The sequence below is a fragment of the Lepidothrix coronata genome, unplaced genomic scaffold (assembly GCF_001604755.1).
Source record: "Lepidothrix coronata isolate B3197 unplaced genomic scaffold, Lepidothrix_coronata-1.0 Scaffold16, whole genome shotgun sequence".
In the NCBI taxonomy this organism is placed as follows: domain Eukaryota; kingdom Metazoa; phylum Chordata; class Aves; order Passeriformes; family Pipridae; genus Lepidothrix; species Lepidothrix coronata.
In genome coordinates, this window is record NW_016690196.1 from 4,883,749 (window position 1) to 4,909,626 (window position 25,878).

The 25,878-nt window shown below is 38.1% G+C and overlaps 1 protein-coding gene across 4 annotated transcripts in view; it reads right to left on the minus strand.

Moving 5' to 3' along the window:
* Nucleotides 1-23,133, minus strand: part of LOC108493413 (regulator of microtubule dynamics protein 2-like) — a 45,610-nt gene extending 22,477 nt beyond the window's left edge. For 2 of the 4 annotated variants that reach the window (XM_017806808.1, XM_017806804.1), the window contains exons 1-6: nt 22,725-22,795; nt 21,729-22,195; nt 15,042-15,237; nt 13,925-14,027; nt 11,737-11,797; nt 593-668 (exon numbers count right to left, since the gene is read on the minus strand). In XM_017806808.1, coding sequence (XP_017662297.1) covers nt 593-668; nt 11,737-11,797; nt 13,925-14,027; nt 15,042-15,237; nt 21,729-22,183 — 891 coding nt within the window. In that variant the 5' untranslated portion in view covers nt 22,184-22,195; nt 22,725-22,795. Of the gene's footprint in view, nt 1-592; nt 669-11,736; nt 11,798-13,924; nt 14,028-15,041; nt 15,238-21,728; nt 22,196-22,724; nt 22,797-23,007 lie in introns of those variants that run through there. The other 2 variants (XM_017806807.1, XM_017806805.1) reach the window with 2 other exon arrangements.
* Nucleotides 23,134-25,878: the final 2,745 nt, after the last annotated feature.

The following is a 25,878-nucleotide window of genomic DNA, read 5'->3' on the forward strand; positions in this document are numbered from 1 at the left end:
CCTAACACGGACATGATGTGACAGGAACCCAGACCAGGCATTCCCCAGGAACTGGAACATTGCTGCCTCTCACTGACACCCAGAAAGGGGGGACACCAGCTTGGAAGGCAAGGGATGGATGGAAAGTGTCTAAGCAATGCTGAGGACAAGGACGGGGAGAGTAGCACATGTAACACAAGTAACTAAATCTAAAAAACACAATTACCTTCGAAAGGACAGTGTTAAAAAAATATATTACTTAAGGGTGACATGAAGGATGATTGCAGAACTGTGTTAGTTGATCACTTACTATTTCATATGTTTTGATTTTCTAAACAGAATTGTTATTCCCTTTTCCTCCCCCCTTTGATTACAAAATAAACCAGAAATCTTAATGCTGTTCCCAGAATCCTACCTCAGTTCTTATATTGTGTAAGTATATAATCTATTTGCATATATAAAAATAACTTTTTTGCTTTAACTTCAGCACCAAAATAGACCTGTGAGGCTGAATTACTGTGTTGGAAAATCTGTCTTTGACACTATATAAGGAAATAACTTGAAGGAATAGCTTAAAAAAAAAAAAACAACCCCAAATCCTACAAAAACATACCTTAAAGAGATAACCATTCCTGATTTTGTTTTGTACACTTTCAAACTGAGACATATAGCCACACATAATTGCAAACCTGAGAGGGGAAAAGAAAAACACACACACATACTTTTTGTGATTTAAATAAACCTTTGAATTAAATTACAAAATATTTCAATACCTAATTCACAGATTAACACCTGGGGTTGTTTTCCATCTCAATACTGGATGGAAGTTTAGCATAAGCTATACATATTCAGAAGCAGACGAAAACACAGATCAAAACAAAATAATAACGGAAACAAGAAGTTTAAATGACACTATCTGGGCTGTCAGTGAAGTGAAAAACCAGAGATTTCTCCTCTCATATTTCTACCATATAGTTCAGAGTATGACACTTCCAGACTGGCTCTACCACTGTCAGCAGTCTGACACATTGTGCTCTGCATTGTACTGCACTGGGAACATGAACACCGCCAGCTGCAGAACCTCACCTGGGAAGGCAAATACTGGGGGTGTGCTCAGTAGGAAGCTGCACACACAAAATGTTCACAGCTGTCTTCTACCCTTTTCAAGCACCTTGGTGCATTCCTGCACTTCTGGCATTCTTCTAATATCTTCAAAATTACCTAAAAACATACACACACGTTCTGCTCTAAGAGGATCACTACTGCTATCACTAGATCATTATTATTTCTATTATTATTACTATGATTATCGTAAATTTGGGAGCCTGATAAAAGAAATGTGAGATAATTTCTATATAATATTTGTATTGTTAAGCAGGTATAACTGAAAATATTTTCAGAGGTCCCCATCTATAAAGATTCAGATCTCCTCAGCAACACTACTGTTTTATTGACACTCCAGCTAAATTTCTATTGCTTTCTTCCTATTACTTTAACAATTATAGAATCTCTATGCATAAGGAATCTCTTGCACAGACATCAATTGTACTTTCCTTGGACCTATTTTCATTGGTGTTAAGACAACTTTGTATTTCTGTATAAAACTAACAGAACCATCAAAGAAATAGTTAAACAGTCCAAACTCATGTACATTAATTTTTTATTTTTTCAGAATTTTGCTTTTTTACTAAATATTTTACAATGCAATACCAAATCAAAGGAAAAAATAATCTTAGAAGAGGGAAAGCCAAAGACCAGAGGAAAATATGAGTTATGCAAGAAGCTTATTGAGTTAATTATGGTAACAGAACCACAATCTGGATGGCACACACAGGTTTTAAGCATTACTAAACATCAGCTTTCTTGAATTTCTTTATATAATGTAATTATTCAAGCTCCAGTGAATCCTCATTAAAACATCAATTAAAGAAATTATTTTATTGCTTACAGTTATATCTAATGGTTTTAAGTTAGAAACACTCATGCTACAGGTAACTGCATTTTTTGGTCAGCAAGTGTTCCCAGGTAAGGAACGGAGTCAGCATAACAAAAACAGCTGAATTTGTAAGAGCTTCAGACAGACTGTCAAACACTGTTGAGCAGGATGTATGTTGTGACCAACGTGCACTGGACAAAATCCAGCTAATGGCAGCTCTGCTGCTGATAGAGCCACAGCAGAAGCACATTTTGTATGGGAATGAGCTGCAATTGAGGGAAAAAGCAAGGGGTGGGGGTCAGGAAAGTTCAGGTATTTAGAAAGAGGGGGAAGGTACTGAAAACTTCATTAGGTTTAAGTAACTCAGGCAACATTGCCCCTATTCCCTTCACTCATTAAGTGCTAATCAGATAAACTCAGCATACCATAGCTAAACGGATTGCTGCTACAAAAGAAAACAATGAAAAGCGAACAAGCTAATCCAGCATCTTGCAGTATTTCCCTGTCTGTGCGTGACAAGAAAGAGGGCCTTAGTTTAAACTAGTTCAAAGAAAAATTTCTACTTACAGCTAAAATCTCTGGGGAGGGATATCCTAACAAAATTTTCAACGTATTAAAAGTAAGCTAACCTACTAACTTTAAATATGCATTACTTTTTCAAGGAAAAATTAAAAATGTCTTTCACATATTTGTCTTTTTTTTTTTTTTTTAAATTTTATACTTTTGAACTAGGCTAGCCAGCCAATTGATATAAAAGAATTATTTAATTTTTGGCGTTAAATTTTCAAAAAAGCCCAACACCCTAAAGCAAAGAAAACAAAAAAGTGTCTTTTGTTTCCAGAAGATAATCTTTAGGCATTTTAAATATTCTTCAAAGAGTTTAAAACACAAAGCAAACTTTATTTTCAGTGATGCAAAGAGTAACGTTAATCATAGATTGGTTTGGGTTGGAAGGCACCCTAAAGATCATCTAATTCCAACCCCCTGTCTAGGGCAGGGATACCTTCCACTAGATCAGGTTGCTCAAAGCCCCATCCGACCTGGCCTTGAACAACTCCAGGGATGTGGCAGCCACAGCTTCTCTGGGCAACCTGCTCCAGTGCCTCACCACTCTCACAGTGAAGAAAATGATCAGAAAAAACGAGGCAGGAGGTAGAAACGCTTCCATCTGTTCCTTATTCTTTGCCGCATGCCGGCCTCAACCCTGCCACTCCCTGGTCACCTGCCCCATCTCGTGGTGGCAGGGGGGAATACTAAAAAGTTTATCACAAAATAACGTGCAAATACCCTATGAAATGGGTAAAACGCACATGCATTTTGGTAGAGCAAGTGATACTGGCTCTCCTCACTACCACTGCCTGTCTTACAGACTTTGAATATCAGGGTTAAAATACTGTTTACAGTGCCTTCACAGAGAAAATGAAAAAATCATACCAGTGAAGAGCTGCAAGGAATGATGTAACTGCTGAGCTAATGCTACTCCTGGGTAACATAAAAAAAACGCCCCAGACACGTTCATCTAAATAAACACAATGATCATTACCCCATTAAGGCAGACACAGTACTTGGGTTGGCATAAAAAACATTCACAGATGGAAGAAAAGTTACTGAACGTGGTGTAGAGGCATACAGGTCAACCATCCACAATTAACACTCCTTTAATACGCACAAACACAAGCAAAGAAATTCAGTAATAAGTCAGCATAATGTCCTTTTGTTAAAAATGTTGTAATTGAAACTCAGACTTTCAAGAAACTGTAGCTGACAGAGAAGGATACCAAATGCCTACATGGCCCTCATGCAGAGGGGTCCAGATCAAAGTGACTTAACATTTTCCCTTCTGGTGCTCCAGAAATTCTGTATGTATTCAGGTAAGGTAAAACTGTAAGGGGCATACCTTATCTGTTGCAAAAGGGAGAGTAGCAGGTTGATACACTATGTTTTATCAACTCGATTTGAATCTTAATATCAAAAATGCTACCAACACACGAGACTCTGGCAACTACAGCTTATTCCATATGAGACGGATTTACAGAAAAGATTTTGAAGTCTCAAATCCGCAATAAGCCACACTAGGGCACATGAATACAGAAAGTTTTACCTTTTCCCTGATAAATCTCACAGGGCCAAAATCAGAAATAACATGCATCTTCCCAGGCTTGTTCCTCACTCTTCTATATACCCTTTCATATATCCCAAATCTAAAAAACCCTCTTATGTCATGTAGACTTTGGAAATGTGTGGGTACAGGGCTTACATTTCGAAATCTAGATCTCCATTTTAACATCCTAGTATCAACAGGAAAGTTTTTCTCAATTGTAAATGGTAAGACTTTGCCAATTGAAGGAGAGTTTGTGATATTTACCAATATCAAAGAATACAACTCGTCTGTTCCATAGCTGTTTTCCACTCCCTCCTCTTCATTCAAGAAACATTTAACATGTAAGGTAGTTTAAGCAAAGGCTAATGTGTGGGTAGCACACGAGAGACCCAGTGAAAAGAAAGCTCATTTTCATCCCAGTTCTAAATGTGTTCTTAAGTCCCCTCACCTCCACACGGCTCAGTCCTGTGCATGCCATCACTTCTTAGCCACTCACTCACTCACTCACTCACTCACTCACTCACTCACTCACTCACTCACTCCACTCACTCCCTCCCTCCCTCCCTCCCTCCCTCACTCCCTCCCTCCCTCACTCCCTCACTAGTTTCACACACTTACAAATTCTGACAGTCTCTGCAAAGTAGCCGGACTTCTTTTTAACATGATTTCAAAGAGATATCAATTTCTATGTAGGGAGATTTTGCAACTTAAGTTACTGATTATGACTCTGCTGAATAATCCTTTCTGAGATCACAGTTTTACATACTTTAAATTGTACCACTTTCCTGCCAAGATACTTAATCTATAAAATTGCATCTGAGTTTAGATGGAGAGGTAGAGATGGAAAGATACCACCATCCTCCTTGGGGTGTGAGTGTGGAAGAAGTGGCTGAGAATGTGTAAGACAGACAACACACAAAGTAAGATGTGCCAAGGTGTGGAGCTAAGTGTTCAGGTGGGTTTTTTCATGGGGATTCCTTCCTTTTCCCTTTCCCTCCCCCTCCCCATTTCCCTCCCCCTCCCCCTTTCCCTCTCCCTCCCCCTTTCCCTTCCCCTTCTTGGAATACAACTGAGTCTATATTGTAGAAATTGGCAGAAATATAGTTTTCATATTAAAAATTTACCAGAGCACTGAAGCTGAGGTCCAGGGAAACATCAGATGTAGCTCAGAGTTGCTTATGTGATACTTGCAAAAACATGAGAAACAATCCCCTATTTTGGTTAAAAAACCCTGAAGGTAAGGACGTTCAAGAATTCTGGCTTAATAATTTACTGTATGTATACCATGCCAGTGTTAATGTGTATTCACAGAAGTTCACCAGTAGAACATGTGGATGCCATATTCTGCATTTCTTAGGCTGTGCAACCCAAAACTATGTTAAATTTCTGTGTTCCAGAAATGTAACTTCTTGTTTTATAACAGACAGTTGTTATAGATAGAAATACAATCTTGAAGAAATCAGCAGGATAGTCTTCACAAATGTGGAAACAGAGTGAAATAATAGCTTTCACAGATAGTAACACAACAATTTTCCTTGACAGACATGTAAAAGGAATCACTAGGTTGCCAGTTTTATTTCCTCTGTGACCATTCTGGCAAAAAGCTTGTAGTAAACAGATCTTTTCACATGTCAAACCTACCTCCTCTGCACTTGCATGAGGACGCTGCAGTGTTTCACTGATCCACTTACTACAGAATAAGTTACAGCTTTTCAGAAATGGCTTCTGGATTTGAAATTTTAAATTATTTTTACAAAAATAATTAAGTATTTAAAAGATTATTGACTACAATTAAGCTATAAAATTTCTTTGGTCTTCCCATGAATCAAATACAGAGCAAATAACTACTAACTGGAAACCTTGCATTTCTGCACAAACTATCAATTTCTGAATAATCAGGCTGCATGACATAAACAGATGCTTGTGGCTTGGAAGTTATCTATTTTTTCTAAGTCTAACTAAGGAATAATTAGGGGAAGCAGGTTTAAAGCATTTAGTTAGAAAGAGGTATGGATTTAATTTTAAAAGTTGTTGGTAGTATGACAATATCCTACAACATAATCCATAATTTTAAAGAGTTTTCTTTCACTGGAGAATTATTTTTATGCCATTGCACCTTCCAAACCTGACAAATTATCTGTTAAAATTCTGTTACTGACATGACATTCTCACCTTTTTGTAGGAAGTTTGTAAACTTCCCTGTCCCTAAGCTCTGGAATCCACTTCCATGGATAACCCAGGGCTTGTGAAAATCGTTGTGCTTCTTAGTAACACTCATACACATGATAGAGAAAAGTTCTGGGGGTAGCTGTGGTTCAGGAGGACTCTTCACTTGCTAGCTCACTTCCATCTAAATGAGACACATGCTGTTTGACTCCTATCACCAGCAGGTAGGTTCCACAGAGCAACCCAAACCTGACTGCAGCACAAAGTTTGTTCATGGCAAACAAACCAAAGCTCAATGTAAAGAATGATCTTTCTAAGTAAATGTCATGAAAACTGCCCACATCTAGTAACCTCTCTAGTAACCTTCTCTTTGCAAAGCCTGTAATCAGTTTTCCTCAGCAAAAAAAGGATGTTTGAGGGAATCCAGGCAACAGCAAAGAAACCTTCCAGATGTCTTCCAAACTCTTGAAGAAAAAACAGCAACAATCTCCCCCCAATATAAAAGCTCACTTGTTTTGCAAAACTATTTTAAAGTGATTGTTTAGTTTTAAATAAAACCCCTATTAACATGCACCTACATATTGTGTTTTCTGTAACCCTAAAGTTGTAAAACAGCACAATTATAATGCCAATTAGAACACTGAATTGTTCACACAGCACTTCCAATTAAAATCTCAATGATAAAGAAGCTCCATGATCCAAGATGAGCTGTGAGGATTCACAGCTGTCATTTTGGAATCATTGACCCACAAACCAAATTTGTTTGAGGCTTGGAAAACACAAGAAGATCTGCAACTGGCTGATGTCAAATTCTGCATGCAAATTCTTTGAAAAATTTACAGGGGCTGAACAATGACACAAATCACTCTAGAATATTTACTCTGCCTCTCTTCAGCATGTTCATCCAAATAATAAAAAGTTACAGCTATGTTTTTCCTTTCCAGTGTTGTCATTGACTTCAGGTTTTTTTGAATGGTGACCTCTAAAAAACTGAAGGCAACTATGAGATTATATCTGGATTCAGTTGTAAAAATTATTTGCAGCTGCAAAATTTCATTACCAAAACTAACTGACTACTTAAAGATATTTTGCTTTCTTCTTTCTGCATATGTTTTATCAAATTTAATTTGAGGATGAATACTGGTTACTTGTCAGTATTCTGATCAGTAAGTCAAATAGTTTAAGTGTTGATATATTTTATGATACAATTTCACAAAAAAATATAGGTGATATACCAAGAAGATATATGGCATCATTTTGTTCTTAACTGAAGTAAATATGAAAAGTAAGGCAAGACAGCTGAACTCTAGCCTGCATTAGCAAGAGTTTGCTCATGGAACCATTTCACTAAATTCTCCTGGTGTACTCAAAAGGTGTGTTCTGTTTCCCAGAAACTTTATAGCCGTTTCACAAAACAGAAGAAAAATCTGTTCTGGAAAAGGGATGTTTTTGCCAATGTAACTCCATCTATATTAGGAAAATTGTGTCTGCCAAGGTGTGACAAAAACTTATTTATGCAGCAAATAGAGCTTTCAAGCAGTAGGGATAAGCTTCCAAAAGAAACTTCCAAATAGGTCCATAGCCCTAATCCTTGCTTGACAGGCACAGTGTACATTTCTAATGAAGAAAATTACATCATTTAGAAGTGTCACATTAGAAAAAGTTCTGTAGAAGTATTACTAAGAGATGATATTCAAAAGCACAGCTGCAAATGACCCTTTAGTCGTATCAGGGAATAGTTTCAAAGATTAATTCAACTCCAGTGAGGAACTCTCTATTAACTTAAGAAATCAAAAGCAATTGACTCTAAAAATGGAAACGAGCACACATCTAAGCTAGGGATATTGGTAAGGCAATAGGAGGAGGTTCCATAAATACACCAGAAGGAAAAAAAACATAAATGAAAGTGCAGAACAATAAGCAATGAAGAAATGACAAAACATGAAACCAACAAAGCTGAATTCAATTTCTTCTTTGCTTATATTCCCCCTACTCCAAAAAGGTTAAGCTTAAGTAGAGAGCAAGGAACAGGACCACAAAAAGAACAGGCTATGGTTTAATTCTCACTCATTTAGTAAGCCATAATATATTAAACAGCTTAAGAGAACATTGGAAATAATGCATGAATGGACAACACAGATAGCAGCTACACCAAACATGAGCTAAAACCTCAGTTGTGCTGATTGGAAATATCAAAATCCCACAGAAATTATAAAGTACAGATCAGTAAGAAATCAACAAAAACTTTCTTCAGTCAAGGTCAGAAAACCAGCTTCCTTATCAATAGCTGATACAGACTGACACAGCCTTGCATGTAAAATGAGAGAACTGTCCATCAAACAGATGGGCTCTTCTTATGTAGGCTAAGATTATTTATCTTATACAGCTTCAGAAAACATTACTGGGAGTGAGATGAAAAGGAAGGATTTTGGTCTGAGATGTCATTACTTTCACACTGAGCTTGCTTTCATGCTGAGCTTCTCATCTCTGTGTATCCAATCTCCTATTACATCCAGCAGAGAGACCCTGTTCAATCCTGATCAAACAGGATCCCTGCCTGGACACAGGTGCCTACTGCCACTGGAGATGCCCTAGGGTTTCCCACCAATTCCAGATGTTGGCCTGGAAGTGTACAGACCCACAAAGGTCCTGTGTGATATCTGCCATGCCATGCAAATATCCTGGCACATCAAATGGCACATGCTGCCTTTCAAGTCTCCATCCCCTGTAAGTGAAAGACAAGTACCTCACTCACATGTAGACACACATAATACAGTACATTCAGGTGTCAATCTGGAGCTGGGTACTGCCCTCTGTCTCTGAACTTAAGTGACCACCTTCTAGTGATCCTAGCATTTTTTGTATAAATATTTGTTCTATTTTTTCTTTTCAGTCGTCTTCTCTCTTATTATCCTTATTAACTATGGATCTCATATTACTTTCACGTGTTCTTTATTCATGACTTAATTGTATTGCACTGTTTTCTGTTCACACACAGTCTTATCTATTTATGACTTTAGGCAAAATTCTGTTTCCATCCAACTTTGAGAGCAGTTTCTACAGGGAAGATTCCCTGAAGTCTTATTTCCTGTTTACACAGATTAATGTGAAATAATGTTTAAATAAACTGGATAAATTTGCATTAGGCCAGACTCGAGCAATCCAGATCTGACATATAGCTGACTTCCAAAGTCTCCTGGGTAATGCAGCAAGCCCCAACAGAAAGGGAAAAGGTAAATATAGTTGCCATCTACAGAAACAAAGGAAAGGAAAGGACAGGGGTTACAGGGAAACCAGCATAACCTGAAAACATTCCAAGATAAATTATTCTGTAAGTGCATAAGCATACAAAACAGTTAACACAAGTTTTTTGTGAACAAATGGTATATATAAAAAAAATTCTTTTCTGATAAGACAAACAAGTCTGGAATATTAGAAGAATGTAACAAATACCTTGAAATTTATGTGGCCTTTGTCCTATCTGATGTTCCTCAGAAATTCACCCATGGAAATATTGTTTAGACTAAATCACCTGTTGAGATGGTTGCACAACCAGATTCATATGAACCTGATTCATTATAGGTGTCCCACAAAGTTCAGTGCTGGGTCCATTATCTTCCAGAAATTTCACTAATGAAGTCAATGATTTTAAAAAACCCACACAACAACAAAACATTTCTGAAATAAAATTGTAATCTGGGAGGAGATGCATTTACAAACCTAAATGGCCTCAATATGCCTGAGAAATGGACTGAAATAAACGTGAAATATGTGTAAAGTACTCTACAAGGAACAAAAAAGAAAAAAAACAAGTTGCCAAAAAAAAGTTACAAAACAAGTCCAGCTGGTTAAGTAGTAGCATAGCAGAAAAGGATCTACTGAGACTACAGACTGAAAAACAGTTGTCATGTCAAACAAAAATAAACCAATGTCCCTCTGGATCATGGAAGCTCATTCTGCCCAGTATTCAGAGCCTCAGTTAGATAAGCATAACCAATACTGGCATCACACTTTAAAAGTCATGCATACAGTCAGAAAGATTTCAGAAAATAAAGTCAAACAGATAATATATTCAGGAAAAAAAAATAGGAAACTATTAAAATCTGTAGTGTTCATCTATACCATTAGAGAGCCACCAGTTAAACAATAACTGATAAAACCTTCACATTTACCCAGATACAAAAAGGATGAAAACTAAACCATACAGAAATCCATTGCCTGTTATGAGAAGCAGTAGATTACAAAACATAAGATTTTCCTCTTAAGTCTCTCAATTTGGCTTTCTGAGCTAACCTCTGGAACACATCTCCTCACACTCGTAGTACTTCCCCTGCTAGATGTACCTGTCAGTACAGGATCTCACATCTGAAGTTCAGCAGACCACCTACATGTCCTTAAACAACATGTAAGGTTTTATCAGCATAGTTTCTGCGAGTGAAGTTGTATTTATAACAGGATATTTTGTCAGTCTTGTGGGCTGAGGAGGAAGGGAGGGGCAGGGCTCATACTTGCATGTGATTTTGTGGTGGTTTATACACACAGCTTTAGCTGAGATGGGCACCCCAGCATCACCCCGAAGAAGTGATCATGACTGTGGTCAGGCAAAGAGCACAAATAGCTGTAAATTGCTTTCAGAAACAGATAAACCAAGCCAGAGAGTCACCTAATTAAACGAAAAGATCTATGTCTAATCAAGTATCTAAACCTGAGCTAGCTGACGTCCTCCCTTCATTGGCAATGGAGATGTTGTCAACTGAACCTCAGGAGGAATTCATCTCACCCTCATGCAAGACAAAATGGGCAAAACTGACTCAGATGAACCGCACTCCAGAACTGGCTGCTTTCTCTTTGATTGTGAAAGGAACCTAAGATAAAACTCTTTGGTTTAGATATGTAAAAATTTAGTGAAATTCCACCCTACACATGTAATGACAAAAGTAATGAAGAACGTAGAAACAAAAATGGAAAGGAAAAGGTAACAATATATAATCAGGAGCTCAGTAATATTTACTAATAAAATAGTAAGGTGAAGAACTATCAGCTAGAACTCAGCAGAATTATCCTTTACCTGATAATGTTTATTTGATAAAAAATATTTACATTTGCAGAATTTGTTAGTTCTGGCAAGGCCTATGAAATTAAAATAAGTGTCAAGCTTGAAGGAAAATTATATGATAAAACAAAAATTGAGAAGTTAATTGAAATTTCCATAGTCCTCTATATCTATTTTTAATTATAAGAATTTAGATTACTACAAGAAAATGAAAGGACAAAACACATGGTCATGCTGAAGTATTGTTATTGAGTTGTTTCACATTCTATAGTACATACTTCACAGAATACTTCAATGTAATTTTTAGCTGCAACTGGGGATAATTGAGTTCCATAAAGTTATGAAAAAATATTAATGAGTAACTTATGAAACTGATATCAAACTGTAGTATGATAAATGTAACTTGCTGTGGGCACTATTTAGAGCCAAAGAAGGCTGGGGGTTTGTAGGATTTGATAAATACACACAAGTTTTTAAAACTGCACACTTTCTCAAACTTACCACTGGTGACTCTCAGCACTCCCATCATCCAGCTGAACAGCCTTTTCAGCTTTAGTCTTTCCTGTAAAAGGAGTAGAATATATTAAAGGATTTATTGTACTCCTCCACCTGTTAGGTGTCTCCCAAGAACAAACCGACCTGATATACTCAAGCAACAAAGAAGAAACTGCTTCCTGTTCTTAGAAACATTTAGATGGACAATGTAACATCCTGGCTTTACATCATTTACATTTCCATACATATACATATATATATATATATATATACACACATATACACATGCATACATCTATTTTTTTATTTATTATTATTTTTATTTAAATCCAATTCAGATGCAGTTAAATTAGGGAAGGATTGGATTGGACTGCCAAAGGAGACCATGCTGTCTGTAAGACTGAAGACTCTTAACAGCAGGTTGGAGAAGCACCTGTCAGAAGAACCAGCAAAGCTGTTTCCTGACTTGGGTACACAAATAAACTAGCTGAAGTTTGTTTCTAGCACAAAGACTTCCCTTAAGTTCCACTTAACTGACTAAAAGTTCCACTAACTGAATAAAGATGACAGTAGGTGATTTGATCAAATTCACGCTCCCAGTAAGAAGTTCAAATGAGATGCTTGCTGTTTGCAGAGTCTCAGCTGCAACCAATTAAGCCACACTGACATTTCTGTATTGCAAGTTAACTTCACAAAAACAAAGAATAGCATACACAGCCCTCCAACCCAGTGGAAGGAAAAATAACCACGAAACTACTGCCAGCTCCCCCGCAGCCTCAATCCCTCTGCACCACTTCCAAAAACTGAGATGAAAAAAGCTACCACCACCCCCGTTTCATGAAAATGAGCCAAACTAGGCTGCTTACTCAACACGTAAGACCCACTTTCACTCCATCATTCTGTACCTCTCTGTCTTTTGCTATGCCATTATCTTCCATCAGCTGAGGCTACATGTAGTCACTGGTAAAAGCAAAGGCTCCAACAACAGAGTTTTACTGTCGTAATTTACTTTGTGTCATAATCCTCACTGCACTGTGAGATTTCCATACAAAATAGCCAAGTTCCTACTAAAGCAAAGACAGTATTGATTAAATAGCTAAGGCAGTGCAAGTCTTCCTGAGTAAAGGAAGCAACTAAAAGATGGTAATAAGGAAGGAACAAGGAAGAACAAGCTGAGATTGGCTATGGAGTATGTAACAACAGCACAAAGACATGACACTGTCTTTTAGGATGACAAAGGGCATCCAGACTTCTTTGTCTGTGATGTTGTCAATGCTGACAGAATAAAAAGCTGACAAAAAGTATCACAAAAGACAAAATAACCCAAACTTGGAATACACTTAAAAACCTGATTTGGTGCAGCAAAAAAGAGAGAGGTAATCAAGAAGCAAAAGAGAGAGAGAGAGAGAAGTACTTCCAGGCAAAAATAATTATTTTAAGCACAGTGCATTGACTGAAGGAGAGTGACACAGGTAGAGAAGATGTAGGTTCTAATGTAATGAAACGAAGGTGGTCCAAAACGAAAAGGGAAACATAAACTGTACCTCCAGCCAATATGCATCCAGACAGCAAAGGAAAGGGCAATGCTTTTAAAAGCAACAAAGAAAAAGTGCTCTGAAGAAGAAAACCAGAACCTTGCAGAGATTAAGTTGTCAAACAGGATACATAGGGAGAGATGCCTAGAAGCAACACCAATTGTCACACACTTCTGTTTCTGGTCAACAGTTTCTTCAGATTCACAAAGTTTCATCCCCACCCTCACCACAATATATGCAGGACTGGTCCTTGCCACAGGAAAGCAGAAAAAAAAACCTTGACCCAACCTCAGCATTTATTTATTCTTCACACTCTCCCAAAGATGTAATTAAGAATCTGCTGAGAGTATCTGGGGTTTTTCACATTATGTATTCATCTGATTCTCAACAAAATACAGGATTTTAAGGCACTATCCAGAGTCAACAGCCTTCGATTACGATCCACAATACTTCTCCTTCACCAATTTTGGATCTCTCAGTGAGGAAAAAATGAACTGAAGTTGTATACTGTGGCAGTTTATTGCACAAAATATTCTTATTACAGTACAAATGCTCCCATTTATTGGATTGCAAATTCCATTCACTGGAAAACTTAAAGTTTAAAACATGTTTCACTACGTTCAGATAGCATTCTACATAAACATTTTTCTTCTGCTTACCATCAATAACATAGTTCCTCTTCTCCTCAGCATCAGTAGTCATCTCAAACAGATCTCCATAAGCACGTGCAAGTCTCCACAGAAAGTCCACACAGTTTTCATACTGAAAGTAGACCACAGCTGCATAATTAAATTGATCAGAATGTGATTTAAACAGTTTACATTCATAATGCTTAAAGCAAGTTATCAGAACATGTAATAATTTTTTGTTTATTTTGCATCTATCTACATACTACTTTTAGTTTATGTGAGAACCAATTGACCAATTTTCATTAACGAAAAAGAACATAGCTTTTGGAAACATTCTAGGCTGTCTAAAGAGTTTTATTTTATGAATCAGGTTAATATGAAAACTTAAAAATGTAAATATAAAAATATAATATAAATGAATATAAATATTATTTTAAAATTTTTAATATAAAAACTTAAAAGGTAACCCAGTAAAGCACAATAGATCCCTGAATGAAGCAATGTGTGTTTTCTTTAGGGAGGCCATAAGCACTACACTCACTCACAATTAATCTCTTATCTATCTTTCTGGGTATTCCAATATGTAAATGAAAATATAATCAGAACTAATGTTTGCCAAACCAGAAGAAAATGGTACCATGAATAAAGCACCGCACAACAAACCACCCTTAAATTTTATTTGGAGTTACATATGTGCACAGTAAAGTCAAAGGAAAAATTCACATGAAGGATATCAGAGATAAGCAGACTAGATGCTCATAGTTATAATTTCTTGAGAACACTAGGTCTGCTTACTACTTAATTCCACAGGATTTTCTCACATAGACTATTCCAAAACCAGTAAAAGTAAGTATCATTTACGTAGAAAAAAGCCCATCATCTGTCTCTGTCGCATGCAAGAATACCTACATTAAACAAAGCCTCAAAGTTATTGAGCCTGAATGGGATATGAAATTGTAGAACTTTCATGCCCACACAACACGAATATTGACACCATCTTGAAATATTGCTTTTTCACTGTATTTTAAAAATATGCTTGAAATTTCATCTTCCATTTTTATGTGCATTTTAAAGCTCATACTTAGTTCTTAAAAGCAGTGCAAAGCATAAGTTAATAGCAACACAATATTAAGTTACCCCATAATACCTTGTTATCTTTCTCAAGCAGCAGTCTGAAGCCCTTCCTTTTATCATCCTCTGAACCCTTGTGCAAATTGTCCACCTGCTGTAAAAAATTAAATAACTCTTCTTCTTCTTCTGATTTCCCCATGGCATCAGGTGGCTTCATACATCTCTTTTCTTCCTCAGAGTCTCCTTCAGAATCAGTATGAGCTGTAAGATAACTAAAATCACAGAAAATAATAACCATTTTTATATAAAAATATTGGCAAAGCATTCTTAAATTCAGAAGCAAAAATTTCAGAGCACAATTTATCCCAGTTGTCCAACCTTAAAGGATTTTTTTTTTCATGGTATCAAGCTTATTATTATTATTACAAAAGCTTTACCTTCAAAGGGACAGTACAATCATACTCCAAACATAACAGGCAAGCAATTACCCTGTTCTGCTGCTTAATACTTCATTAAAAAAATGCAGGTACATATTACAAACACATAGCCTTGTGTTTCAAACACAGAACACTTCAAATCATCCATGTGTTTTAAGACATGCTCTGTAACCCTGAACAGGCCTCTTCAACTCTTCAATTTCCCTATTTTTTGAAATAGGAATGAGCTTACAAACCAAAATAAAAGTGCTACAAGAATCATTTATACAATATTTTGTTAAACACTTTTAAGATCTAAATATAAGCCAAGATAAATAACACCATTGCTATCAATTCATTATTTCTTTTGAGCATTCTGAAGTTCAGAATATCTCAAACTGGGAAAGACCTTATATTAATTAATTATGCTTACTGCATAAGTACTCAGCACAAGGCAGTCAAGGACAAAGAAATATTTACAAAAGCATAAATACCATGCAGAGATAAGCAGGTGGCCTTACTGTCCAAAGTGATGAGCACACATTAGCGTACTCCAATTTCACAGAGGAGCAGCTGCTGGCATTGTTTTTAAAACGTAGCATTTTGCTCATGTATGCACTAAAAATGGAAAGAAAAGCCTCATCTTCCCAATTTCCACTTTTGAAAATACTGTTCTGGGGAGAAATAATAATGTAAAGGTATTAGGTTCAGAGACTTTTTTAAATGGTTACTAGGAGCACAAAAAGTGTGGAATGTACTGCACACATTAAGTAACTGAATAATCAAAGTATGCCATGACAGTCAAAATATATAAAATCTGGGTTTTTTTCAGAAATAGAACCAGTTTAGAATGTTACTGGTGGAGGTTATTAATCATGGCTTTTAAGTATCCCTTTTTCATTATGTTGTTTCCAGAAGTGTCCATAACTAACACATAAGCAGACACACTTTTAGCCTGCAAATGAACAAGTACAATGGCTTATCAAGGTACAGAAGTGCTAGATGTGGCATGACAGCTTTGCTGCAAATTTAACTCAGTAATATGGGAAAGAGCAGTCAAAAATACTTTTAGATAAAACAATACATACACAAACCACATGTGCATGTTCAAACTGAAAAACCATAATGGAGCAGAGCAGAGATAGGAAACTTCATAAGTTCCTACAGATTTGTTTTACGTAATCTTGGTGGTGCTGAAGTTGATGAAACATCCTATGCTGTATCCTGCAGAGACTATATTCAGACACTGAACGTTTCTTTTAATTTTCAGAAGCATCTTGTTCTTCCATAGTTCTTTTGAAGTGGTTGCAGAGGTACATCATATATAGGCTGCATTTGTAAGAGCCCTAACTTTACCAAAAGTGCAAGGTATTTCTTTGGGAGTGGGGCCTTTTAGCTCCAGCACGTAGTTCTATGATGCAAAGTATGTTTGGAAAGTATTTTTCCTCCCATGGTTTGGATGCCCCATTCCCTCTAATTAAAAGATAAATACACTGACGATTTGTGCAATTACCAACCTAAAATAAGGGCACTAGGTAATATAAAAGAGCAACAGCTAAGCAGTCAAGGCAATTTCCTTAGTTTCAGAAATTTGAGCACTGCCTCAAATGCTACCTAATCAGGTAGATATGAAAGTAAAGAATCAGTGTTTGGGAGTCAATGTTGATGTTGTCTTCTTTATCTTTGCTGCGTAAACATCTGCTAAAATTCACTACTGTTTCAAGGTTAGATAATAGACAAAAGTGATTATTACAAAACACTCTCCCAGCAAAAACATAAAGGTCAAGGCTGGGCTGACAGCCAAGCCCACTGGGCTGTCAGTCCAAACAAGCCCAGCAGAGATTTCCAGCAGCACTGTATCAAACTGTCATGACCAAACATCAAATTCATATGACATCAGATAAGTCATACAGAGTATTTACTGGGAGACTCAAATAGAAAAAGTGTGAAGTAGGCCACTATCTTACAGATGATGCGAACCCCTAAGGAGCTGATTATAAAATATCAAGGAAGAATAATCTTTTAAGATCAGACCGCACTGCATCAACCCTTTCCTCACCCCATCTCTCCTACAGAAATCTCATCTCCAGGCTGAGAAAGAGCAAAGAGTGCAGGTAATTTCTTCTCCAGTCCCTCTTACCTCCACTGTCCCGGGAAATTCTCTCCTACCTCCTCTATTTATCTGCTTTATGAATCCTCAAAGAATTTAAATATGGAACAGACCATCTTAAACCTTGATGAGCACAAATTTCAATTTATTTGTTGATTGATAACCAACTTTAACAAAGCAGCTAAGTCTTACACATCTACTCATTCTAAAGCACTAAAAATCACTACTAACACAAACAGAAGGGGAGATTCTTCTTAACACAGTTTAAAAATTCCAGACGTCTGTGGAATAATGACATTAATCCAAAAAGGAAACTAACACAAAACCAGGAAGAGTCATTATGGTTTGTTTTACAAATATTCCATATAACAGAAATCTGCAATTTTACCTGGTGTTTTCCTGCAAGAGGTTTTATCAGATGATAAACAGAAAAAGTGAGTATTTACATGTGATAAACACATTAATCAATATTTGAGAAAATGAAAGAACTTCTAAAAAATGTCTAAAGTCAGTGCCAACTCATTTTCACCTTTATTGCCAATAGATTTTAAACAGAAGAGAAAAACTGTGATAAGAATGTGAGGAGCAACAGTCAACCAACAGGACTCAGCTGTATCATAATGAACTGTTCAAAGATCAAAGAACAAATGGAAACTGTGCTGGAGACTCACCCCACTATGGTTAAGCAGTTCAGTAAATCCCAGCGCCCAGAACTGGATTAAAAAAAAAACTGAGCTACAGGCGAAAATCACCATTGTGGTGTAAATGCACTTTGGTGGTTCAAAGACTGAGTTGAATTGCCTGTAAACTGGCAGACACTGGGCCTAACCAGGTATCATTTGTTCACAACACCTCAGCTCTTAGACAGATCAAATATCATCTGGTGTCTCCCTGCCAACTTAGAAAAATCAGAAGCTGACACAAACACCGTCTCATCTGCTTGAGCCAATTCAAAAGAAAGGAGATTATATGTCACAGACTGATCTGGATCAAATTTGCACTGTATGCTCCAGCAAAGTGTGTAGCCACCCATAATGGTAATGCCTTTGAGGAAAAGTTTGGCAAACTGGATTCTTAGGCCAACTGAAGGTTGCATTTGAAAGAAACGAGCAGTAAAATAAATTAAGAAATGCTAAGTGAAGTGATACACAGAAGCAGGCAAGGGAAATGTTTCTTCCTGTTGAATATTTAAACTATTTCAAGGAAAAATTATAAATAGAACATCTGTCAGAAAAGAATGTACTGTGGTGAATCTTTGTGGTGACTGATGCCAACTGCAATTTGAAAAGCTGGGACACGGGGCCAGATGAAGACTAGAGCCAAACATGACACCAATGTCAAGGGCTCATCACTGCCACATCAGGGAGGAAACAGCCTTAAAATCACAGAGAGGAGAATTCAGTAACACTCCATCTCAGGTGATCATCTAGACACAATTTATTATATTTGTAAATGAACGAGAGCTTGTTACCCATTCTCAGTTGTTAAAAGTTCACTAGTAAATGATGGAAACTGAAACAAACTAGTAAGAACAGAATACAGAAAAGCACAGACTAGAAACTGCAGGCTCTTTAGCATTTAATGTCTCATCCATTCAGTGAACCTCCCATTTAAATTACCTGTTATCATGTGAAACTATAGCTCATTTATTAAAAAGCATGTGATATTTTTCCACTTACAGAAATATACCATTTTGAAAGGCAAAAGTGCTTCTTTTCCCAAGGTGTTGAATACCAACAGTGACACTGAGAATACGCCCACAGCAGATCAAAAGGTGATATCAGATACTGTCAGCTTCAAATATTTCATGAAAAAATGAGGAAGCATTAAATGCTTTTCCAGAAGTTTACAAACCTTAAACCAGTATAGTCATCCAGCATAAATCCATAAAACTCTTCAGATTACTTTATCTGTCAATTGCCAGCATCCACCCATTTGTCAGTTAATACCAGAAGTGCTTAACACAAGCAAAATCCTATCTTTTATATCATGAAAATACTGCTGAGGCAGTGAAACACGTTGCATGTACTTTAGATGGAGTACACAAAGTGAAAAAGTGTTTTATCAGTAACAAAGAGCGAAATCATTTCTCTAGTGCACAATCTAGCAATTGAATGCATTAATGTGTATGGAATTCACATCAGAACAGTATAAAATAATGCACATGGTGTTATACCTACAGCACATGAAGTGGTGATGTACATTAACTGGACAAAGAACATGTGTTGCTATTGATTCTCCTGGTAAACTCTCACAGAACATGCATTACAGTCTTTAAAGTTACAGAAGACCCCAGAAAAAGCTATATACATTGGAACTGTACACACATTAGGATTAACAACCTATTTGCAAGAGGAAGAAAAAATACAAATTACTTAAATTAAATTATCTTAAATTTAGAGAAGATATGCAAAACAAGAACATCAAGTACAAGGTGTTAGTAGGGAAAAAACATCTCTTTTCAAAAGGGATTGAAAAATAGCAGTGGAAAAGCATATCCCCAAATGACTAACACTAACTATAACCTTGAACTATCTTCCTTCCTTATGACTGTACACAAATACTTGTCAGAGAAGGCCTCTCTTAAGGACACATTCAATGCTCTTGCACACTATAATTACTTGCATTGGATCACCACATCAGCTTCTTCGTCACAAATAGGAACCTGTTTCCTTGGTTTCTTTTCAAAGAGCCACACATCTCTCCTGACCAAAAAACGGGATTTTCTGAAATGCTAGGTGTGCAATAACCTCTATATTGCATCAATGGACTGATTATTCATAAACTGGTCCAAATATTTTAGGCATAGCATAAAGGTCTATGCAAACTAATCAACAGATAAAATAATCTGAGAAACTAATAGAACCAAAATTTTTCTACACCAGATGAAGGAGGAATATCTTTGAATACTTCTGCCAATGCTGAATACTTAAAATAAAGAAAGTTCATAGTAGAACTGACAGGTCTTAAAATATGGTACCAAATATAAGACTTGTGAAGCATGTAGGCTGGGATGTAACACAACAGGAAATTCTGTTCAAAGGAAGAGAAAATGAATGTGGAGAAACTCTTAAAACCAGAATTCCATTAATTATTATATGCAGCATGTTACTGGCTTCAGAATATTACAGTTGATTAATATATCTTTAAAGAAAAAAGGTGACATAAGTAGGCAATTTGCAGACACAATGCTGCCTACGCAGACATGTAAGACACAGTGAGGAAACGGTTCAAAAAACTCAGTTGCTATAAACATACACTTATTAAATTGCGCATAAGCATCTAATCTGATTATACCAAAACAAAGTCGTAATTACAGGAGAGTAATGTCATCACCATTTTTTCATTACTACTGGAGGGTATATTAAGCAATGTTTGAAAAGACAAAAATATAGTCCCTCCCCTGGACTCCAGGTACATCTGATTCTTCAGTACTGTGCTGTATTGAGGCACAGACTCGGGGGGTGAAGCTGAGAAAAGTTTACTGTAATGAGTTGCTCTGTCCTCTGCAAAGGTCTGGTTTTTTCCAGGCCCTATTCCCCACAAGTACATTCCTCAACTCACAAGTATAAAAGATGCCATTAACCACAATGGGACTACAAGAAGGGGCTAAAACTAGGAACTTTCTACCTTACTGAGTCAGTCTCCTAAATCACTCATGATTACTTTTTGAGCCACTGGAAAGGGTATACAGTCACAAATACACATAAACATTGTCACTTGTACGTGTGTTGCATTGGGATGTTGCCTTCATAGTAAGCAATACCTCTAGGCAGAACACTGCAATAACTCATTTGTGAGGCCCATAGAAAGCAATTATCATGAAAAGCACAAGAGCATTCATACGGTTTGAACCAACTATAGCAAAGACAGAAGAGTACTTTCTTACTAGAGGCACTTTCAAAATTACACCATTATTCTGAACTTTGTCTCTCATTGCATAGCTATGTAGCAATACTGCATCAGATCATTACCAAACACATTCCTAAAAAAATCTGTATTATGCTTGGCATTAAGCCAACTTCAGCCACAGTGCAGGTTCAGAGATGGTCACCAAGAGTCTTCTCTGATCCAAAAACTGCTAATCTGAATTTCTGGGTTTTTTTCCCATTAAATATAGAGAAGTATAAAATCTACATAAAACTTTAAAAGGGCTCCTGTTTACAATTTCACATAGGTATTGATACAATTTGCACTGCATGTGTACTGTTGTATATACAAATTATTATTAACTCACCCTCCTTCACTTTCCGCCTCCTCAGAGCTGGTAGTTTCTCTTGCACCAGAAGTTGTCTCAGCTTTTCTCCGCCTTGTTGCTCTGTGTGACGGGCTAACTCTCTGAACATCACCTTTCCCTTGAAGCTCATTTCGAACAAGCTCTTCAAGCTTTGGAATAGCTTCTTTCAGAAATTCCACCTCTCTCTTCAGTTCGTCCACACTTAGTAGCAGGCCATTCAATTTTTCTAATATCTGCAGTTGCCTCCCATGTAAAACCATCACGGCTCCTTGCTCATTAGGAGCCTCATTTTGCAAGCCCACAGAATTAAGTCTGTTACCTATATCCTGGAACGCACGTACACGCACAGCTGCCCCACGTTTTCGGATCTTGCGGTACCAAACCAGCGCCAGGCTTAATCCAGCAGTCCCTGCCATTATACCCAGTATGAGTCCTTTATTTTCGAAGGAAGACATTTCTGCACGCTCCTAAAATTACGAGACAACAATAACAGAGTTTAAGACGTTTTCCCTTACTCTACCCAAACGACTTGCTTTGCTTTGGCGTGTAAGGCTGGAACAGCTGGCGCCTGCCGCAGGCACAAAGTTACACCACAACTCTCGCAGGTTCTGCAAGAACCTTCTACAAGGCTCTGTGTATATATCAGACAGCAAAACCAGGACGGAGGTGGGTTTGGGGTGTGAGGGGCGCCGGCACGCGCGCAGGACCGCAGCCTTCACTTCCAACCATGCCGGCACCCCGGGATTTGTTTGTTTCAATGCGAGAAACTCATATAATCGGATTTTCAGCCACTGCAGAGGCAGGAACCCAGCTGTCAGGCCGGAGCGCCGCCCGGAGGGGCGTCTCAGCGCCCCACTTCCCCCCAGCCCCAGCGCGCCGAGGGGCTGCCAGAGCCCCGCGGTCGCCGCCCCGCAGCCCGCTCCAGCCCCGGCCCCGGCAGCCCCAGCCCCAGCAGCGTCGGCCCCGAGCCCAGCCCGGCCCGCCCCTGGTACGTACGTACGGCCGGAACGGAACGGAGCAGTCCGGGAGCGGCGGCACGTCCGGCCCGGGCGGCCCCGCAGCAATCCCGCCGCGGCACAGGGGGCGGTGGCGGAGCCGCCCCGGGGCGGCGATACCCGGATCGAGGGGGACGGGCCTCGGCCGCTCTGCTGCCCGGGCTGCCCGGGAGACGGGCCTGCCTTGGGGAGGAGGGATTCCTGCAGCGCTGGGAATCCCGGGGGACGCCCGGCTGCACCTGCCACACACATCGCTCGAATACGCCGTTCTAGGGCAAATGTACCTGTTCGTGTGTCTGTCCTCAGTCTGTGTTGGCTGCTCGATTTCGCCAGTTTAACCTTTTGCTACTTCTAAGCTCCAGAGAAACTGTATTTTCACTCCATTAGTGGAGACCTGAAGCTTCAAAATCACAGCGAAGCCCCGCCCAGTTGCCAGGAAGACGGGCAGTCCCGACACAGAAGCTTCATTGCACTTTTAGCCATCTAAAGGCCCAAGGCTGATTTCACCGAAGCCCATTCTAGATTGCCCAAAGTCATGGAGGGACTCATAGAATGGTCGGGGATGAAAGAGGACTATAAAGAACATCCAGTTCCAACCCCCCTGCTGTGGACAGGGACACCTTCAACTAGACCAGCCTGCTCAGAACCCTATCCAGCTTGGCCCTGAACACTTCCAGGGATGGGGTATCCACAACTTTCCAGTGCCTCACCACCCTCACAGTAAAGAATTTCTTCCTAATACCTAATCTAACTCTACTCCCTTTCAATTTGAACCCATTTGTTCTTGTCCTTTCACTACCTCTTGTAAATAGCCTTGCCCCATCTTTCCTGTAAGTTCCCTTCAGGTACTGGAAGGCCACAATTAGGTTACCCAAAAATCTTCTCTTTTCCAGGCTGAATAATCCCAATTCTCTCAGCCTTTCCTCCTAAGAGAGGTGTTCCATCCCTCTGATCAACTTGATGGCCCTCCTCTGGACTCCCTCCAACAGGTCAATGTCCCTTATGTGCTGGGGACCCCAGAGCTGGATGCAGCACTCCAGGTGGGGTCTCAACAGAACAGAGTAGAGGGACAGAACTTGAGTTTAACAGTATTTCTTTCTGGATCTGCCTCCTATTTCTGTCCTTGAATGGAAGAAGGATCATCACAGCCAACCTGCTGTGACTAATTGTCTCCCTGAAGGCTTCTGGAGGGTGCTGATACATAACATCCCGCCACGACTGACAACCATAAAACTCACGTTCTTATGTGTGAGGGCTTAAGGAAACCATTGTGGAAACCACTGTTTCTGTACAAGGAAAGAAGTTGCTCTTCAACAGCTGGAATTATCCTCAGCCATATCAATCAAAGGAACATGATGTAGTTCTTAAAAAACATACTAGTGAGCTTTAAAAAGTAAACAAAGTGCTGTTAAAAACAAAAAAACTACCTAAATGAGGTACCAAGAACTCAAGAATTTTCAAATTAGCAATTGTAAATCAGTCTAATGTCTATTTATCTTCAAACAAAGATTTAGTTTAAAGTAACTACAGCTCCTTACTAATTCTTCATTAATAACCTGAGGATGAAACTAGCCTTACGTAAGACCAAACTGCAATCTGAGAAAAAGGCAGAAATTTGTTAGAATGGAAAAATGAATACTCTTTAAGTATTCTACAGATTTCCTAGTTACAAAACAAAACCAACAACAACAGTATCATTTGTTCATGTTTGTAATTTGAGATTTTTAAACCAAGGATGAAAATACCTTCATTTTTATGGAAACTTCACTAAACTCAAACTATTTTAACAAATTTCACTGTAAATAATGGTTTTCAGTTACACAATCCATCAATGTTTTAAAATGTAACAAGACAACATGAATCTCCAAATGTTCAGGAATGGTAATTTAAATGTGTTGAATAACCTTTAATTTTTGTTTTCTTTTTTTTTCAGTATAATCTGCTAAAATCCTTCTATAAGCCAATTAAAACAGGAAAGGATTTTTAAAAGAGAATTAATCAAAGGGCAAACACAGCACAAAGCTGAAACAAAATACTATGGATGCAAATACCTAAGTGAGTATTTTCAGNCTATGCAAACTAATCAACAGATAAAATAATCTGAGAAACTAATAGAACCAAAATTTTTCTACACCAGATGAAGGAGGAATATCTTTGAATACTTCTGCCAATGCTGAATACTTAAAATAAAGAAAGTTCATAGTAGAACTGACAGGTCTTAAAATATGGTACCAAATATAAGACTTGTGAAGCATGTAGGCTGGGATGTAACACAACAGGAAATTCTGTTCAAAGGAAGAGAAAATGAATGTGGAGAAACTCTTAAAACCAGAATTCCATTAATTATTATATGCAGCATGTTACTGGCTTCAGAATATTACAGTTGATTAATATATCTTTAAAGAAAAAAGGTGACATAAGTAGGCAATTTGCAGACACAATGCTGCCTACGCAGACATGTAAGACACAGTGAGGAAACGGTTCAAAAAACTCAGTTGCTATAAACATACACTTATTAAATTGCGCATAAGCATCTAATCTGATTATACCAAAACAAAGTCGTAATTACAGGAGAGTAATGTCATCACCATTTTTTCATTACTACTGGAGGGTATATTAAGCAATGTTTGAAAAGACAAAAATATAGTCCCTCCCCTGGACTCCAGGTACATCTGATCCTTCAGTACTGTGCTGTATTGAGGCACAGACTCGGGGGGTGAAGCTGAGAAAAGTTTACTGTAATGAGTTGCTCTGTCCTCTGCAAAGGTCTGGTTTTTTCCAGGCCCTATTCCCCACAAGTACATTCCTCAACTCACAAGTATAAAAGATGCCATTAACCACAATGGGACTACAAGAAGGGGCTAAAACTAGGAACTTTCTACCTTACTGAGTCAGTCTCCTAAATCACTCATGATTACTTTTTGAGCCACTGGAAAGGGTATACAGTCACAAATACACATAAACATTGTCACTTGTACGTGTGTTGCATTGGGATGTTGCCTTCATAGTAAGCAATACCTCTAGGCAGAACACTGCAATAACTCATTTGTGAGGCCCATAGAAAGCAATTATCATGAAAAGCACAAGAGCATTCATACGGTTTGAACCAACTATAGCAAAGACAGAAGAGTACTTTCTTACTAGAGGCACTTTCA